General features: G+C 42.1%; 1 protein-coding gene across 1 annotated transcript in view; it reads right to left on the reverse strand.

The window, feature by feature from the left end:
• Positions 1-4430, reverse strand: part of QTRT1 (queuine tRNA-ribosyltransferase catalytic subunit 1) — a 12987-nt gene extending 8557 nt beyond the window's left edge. The window contains exon 1 of the mRNA XM_042454495.1: positions 3942-4430. Within this exon, the coding sequence (XP_042310429.1) occupies positions 3942-3968 (27 nt within the window). The 5' untranslated portion in view covers positions 3969-4430. The remainder of the gene's footprint in view (positions 1-3941) is intronic.
• Positions 4431-4936: the final 506 nt, after the last annotated feature.

Genomic DNA, 4936 nt, shown 5'->3' on the forward strand with positions numbered 1-4936 from the left:
ATAATAATAATAATAATAATAATAATAATAATAATAATAATAATAATAATAATTTATACCCCGCTCTTCAGCCAAGCCTATCAGAGCGCCTTACAATTTGTAAATTAGACATAGGAAGACCTAGGTATTTCTAGAGAGAACATATTAATCAAATCTGTGAATAATCAAAGCTGCAAATATGGAGGGATGAGTAAATGTTAAGGTGGCAGCTTGTATCCACATTCTAGTCTGGAGCAGCAGAAACAAGCTTGCTCCATCCTCGGACATCCCTTCAAATATTTAAACAGGGCTATCATATCACATCTTAACCTTCTCTTCTCCAGACTAAACATACCCAGCTCCCAAAGTCTTTCCTCATAGGGCTTTATGGTTTCTAGGCCCTTCACCATTTTGGTGGCCCTCCTTTGGATAGGCTCCAATTTGTCAACATCTTTTTTGAACTTTGGTGCCCAGAATTGGACACAATATTCCAGGGGAGGCGTGACCAAGGCAGAACAGAGTGGCACTATTACTTCCCTTGAGCTAGACCAGAGGTTCCCAACCTGTGGGTCGGGACCCCTTTGGGGGTCAAATGACCCTTTCATGGGGGTTGCCTAAGACCATTGGAAATACCTATTTAATTACAGTTATGAAGTAGTAACGAAAATAATTTCATGGGTTTGGGTCACCACAACATGAGGAACTGTTTTAAAGGGTCACGGCGTTAGGAAGGTTGGGAACCACTGATCTAGACTCTACTGATGCAGCCTAAAATTGCATTGGCCTTTTTAGCTGCCACAGCACACTATTAACCTGTACTCAACTTGTGGTCTACTAGGACTCCTAGATACCGTTCACATGAAGTCTCCTTAAGCCAGGTATCCCCCATCCTGGGATGTTGGACCAGTTAAAAAATTATTTTTAATGTATTTTTAAAAAATGTTTTTAATTGTACTGTTTTTTAATGCTGTGAAGTCACTCTGAGTCCCAATCCTGGGAAAAGAGCGGAATACAAACAAACAAACAAATAAAAATAATCCTATATCTATGCATTTCATTTTTTCTGCCTAAGTGCAGTACAGTGGTACCTCGGGATACGAAATGCGCGGGTTACGAAATTTCCGGGATATGAAAAAGTTGGATTGGCAAAAACTGTTTCGGGTTACGAAATATTTTTCGGGTTACGAAATTCATTTCGGCGCGAAATTCAAATGCTATAGGCTTCCAGCGCTAACAGAAAGCTATTTCGGGTTACGAAATTTTCGCGTTACGAAGGGAATGGCGGAACGAATTAATTTCGTAACCCGAGGCACCACTGTATCTTACATTTCTCCCTGTTGAAGTGAATTTTGTTAGTTTTTGGCCCAGCTTTCTAATCTATTAAGGTCATTTTGAATTCTGATCCTGTCCTCTGGGGTATTAGCTAATAATAATAATAATAATAATAAATTTATTATTTTTATACCGCCCTTCTATAGATCAGGGCGGTTCACAGCAAATATCAATAAAACAATTAAGAATACATAAAAACACCCAATTTGGAGCTACTTCTCCAAATGTGGTGTCATCTGCAAATTTAATAAGTATGTCCCCAATTGTGTCATCCAAGGCATTGATAAAGATGTTGAATAGCACTGGGCCCAGGACAGAGCCCTGTGGGACCCCACTGGTCACTTCTCTCCATGAAAAGAAGCCATTGTTGAGCACCCTTTGGGTTTGGCCAGTCAACCAATTACAAATCCACTTAACTGTCACATTATCTAGCCCACATTTTAACAGTTTGTCTCCAAGAATATCATGGAGGACTTTGTCAAAGGCCTTACCGAAATTGAGATATGCTGTATCTACAGCATTCCTTTTGTCTACCAAGCTGATAATTTCATCAAAAAAGGAGATTAGGTTAGTCTGGCATGACTTGATTCTCAGAAAGCCATGTTGACTTTTTGTGATTATAGAATTGCTTTCTAAATGTTTACAGACTCTCTGTGTAATGATCTGCTCTAGAATCTTTCCTGGTATAGATGTCAGACTAACTGGACAATAATTGTTGGGATCCTCTTTTCTCTCCTTTTTGAAGATGGGGATGTTTGTCCTCCTCCAGTCTGCTGGGACTTCTCCTGTTCTCCAAGAGTTCTCAAAGGTTATTGCTAATTGCTCTGAGATTACATTTGCCAATACTTTTAATACCCTTGGATGTAGGAAGTCTGGTCCTGGAGATTTAAATTCATTTAGGTTAACCAGGCATTCCTGTACTTCCTCTGTACTTATTCTGTGCTGCACTTCTCCTGTTGTGTCCTCTGCTCCATTTTCCTCAGGCTGAGCACCCTTTTCCTTTTCTGAGAAGACTGACACAAAGAAAGTATTGAGTAATTCTACCTTTTTTCTGTCCCCTGTTAGCATTTTGCCATCTTCTCCATGCAGTGGCCTTACCGTTTCCTTCTTCTTCCTTTTGCTACTGACATACCCAAAAAAGACCTTTTTGTTGTTCTTAATCTCTCTAGAAATCTTAAGCTCATTCTGCGCTTTTGCTTTTCGAACTTTACCTCTACAGCTAGTTACTTGTTTGAATTGTTCATTGGTGATTTTCCACCTTTTCCATTTCTTATACATGTAATGTGTGTGAGTCTAAGTGTAGAATCCAGCAGGAAGTAAAACTCTACTCCCTATATTTATTTTAAATGAGGCAAACAGCTCTAATAATTTCCCCAGCTTCTTTCAGTAAAGTGCTCAAACTGTAACATATATTGCTCAATCACTTGAGACAATCTGTTGACTTACTCACCTTTTGAAATGTACTTACTGCTGCTCATGAGAGCCAGTGTGGTGTAGTGGTTTATGTATTGGACTAGGATTCTGGAGACAAGGGTTCAAATCTCTGTTTGGCCATGGAAACTCACTGTGTAACCTTGGGCAAATAAACCTCTCTCAGTCTCAGAGGAAGGCAATACCCACTGAACAAATCTTGCCAGGAAAACTCCATAATAGATTTGCCTTAAGGTCGCCATAAGTCTACCAACTTTTCTCTTTCAGTTAGTCTCAAAGGTGCTTCAAGATCCCTTTGCTTACTGTTTTTGTAAGAGTGTGGCTGTTGGCTGCCTTTGTTGCATCTCCTCCTCCTCCTCCTCCTCCTCCTTCTTGTGTGCCTTGAAGTTGTTTCTGACTTATGGCACCTGGTGAAATCCAACCCCAAAACTCATAACTTCTTCCAGAAGTTTCATGTAGATATTAAATAATATAATTTTAAAAATAGCATACGGAATAGCCCACAGGCATCTGCTAGCATCTGCGTTTGCCTCTCCAGAAAAGACCGAAACCACTACAGAGCATGGTCCCGAAGTCCTGTTCTGTTTCATCCCAAAAAGGTAGCTCAGGGTGATGGTATCAAAAGCTGCTGAGAGGTCCAGCAGAACCCACAGGGACACGCTCCCTATGTACAGTTCCCTGCATAGGTCATCCACCAAAGCGACCAAAGCTGTTCCATAGCCATACCTAAAGCCAGACTGCAGGGATGTAGCCAGGATTTTAGGAGGGGGGGGGGGGCCCAGACTAAGTGCCACCATTATAATGAGGCTTGGGTGCGGCGGCGCAGCAGCACACACCATTCATTTTTCTAATGGAAGGGGGGGTCTGGACCCCAAGAACCCCCCCTTGGCTATGTCCCTGCAGACTGGATGGATCTAGTGAATCCCTTTCATTCAAGAATTCCTGGAGCTGGAAGACCACCACATGCTCCGAACTTTTATATACTGTATTATATTAAAATATCAAAAATGTAAGATTGCATTTTTTTTGGGGGGGGGGAATTAAATAATAATAATAATAATAATAATAATAATATAATTACGCATGCCATTCTGGACTAAGGCCTGCATCCTATGTCACTGCTTTCAGTTTTTGCCACCAATAAAGCTCAGTCAGAGAAAGCCCCTTTCCTTCATGATAGATGGTTTCCTTATCCTTACCGTCAGCAGGTTCCGTGACCAGTTCATGAAGCCATGGAGTCCATTCGCTTTTTCGATAAGGTCTGGTCCCTAGAGCAGAACAAAAGATTGTCATCATTGCCTGGAAGACTGTTAGTGAGTTTCCCAAGGTCCACTCAGTCCACAGACATCAGTGGTCCCCAAACTGTGCTCTTTAATGGATTTTGGACTTCAGCTCCCAGAATCCCAGACTACTGGCCAACATGGCTAAGGCTTCTGGGAGCTGAGGTCCAAAATCCCATAAAGGGCACAGTTTGAGCACCACTGGCATATATCACGGGTGGACAACTGTGGAAGGCCCAGGGACCACAATAGCCGCCCCTTAGAGACCTTGGAGCGCTGCACCCCAAACTGCATCCCCCACATAAAGAAATCAAAAGAGGGTTTGTTTTGTTTGCCTTCCATCACCTCAGGAGTTTTGATGTCTTTTTAACCATGTTTTCAGGCCCTTAGGCCATTCAGTCAGACCCTGTTTACGTCAACAGAAGTAATGTATCTGTTCCTTGCGCGGTTTAAATTTGGAGCAAATAGTGCGCTTGATAGTGATAGACCATACGGCACTCCGGCTATGATCCCTGAGTTGCGATCAATCCGACTCTAGGCCATGCTTTTGAGACCAATAGGCTTTAAATTACGGAATAGTCATTATCGCTGCCCTACTTCCCCCACCACCTCCTCTATTTATACCCCCAATTTTGACCTCAATCCCCACCAGTAAATGAGCTACAACTGGGCTGTTATCACAGTAATAAATACAAGTGGTCCAAACGTTTTTTTTTTTTTTCCCTGACTCCCTTAAGGAGTGTTGAGCTCCGTATATTCCCAGCCCCATCCAGGCTCTGCGCAGTCATGACCAGAACGGTGAGTAGTCTACCGGGCTCCTTGAGCTCTTTTTAGTAATTTATCCTTTATAACAGAGCCCTGGACTGGACCATCTGTTGGCCGATGCCTTCGATATTTAAGCGATCTACCCGAGT

This window comes from Sceloporus undulatus, chromosome 2 (assembly GCF_019175285.1).
Source record: "Sceloporus undulatus isolate JIND9_A2432 ecotype Alabama chromosome 2, SceUnd_v1.1, whole genome shotgun sequence".
Classification (NCBI taxonomy): Eukaryota; Metazoa; Chordata; class Lepidosauria; order Squamata; family Phrynosomatidae; genus Sceloporus; species Sceloporus undulatus.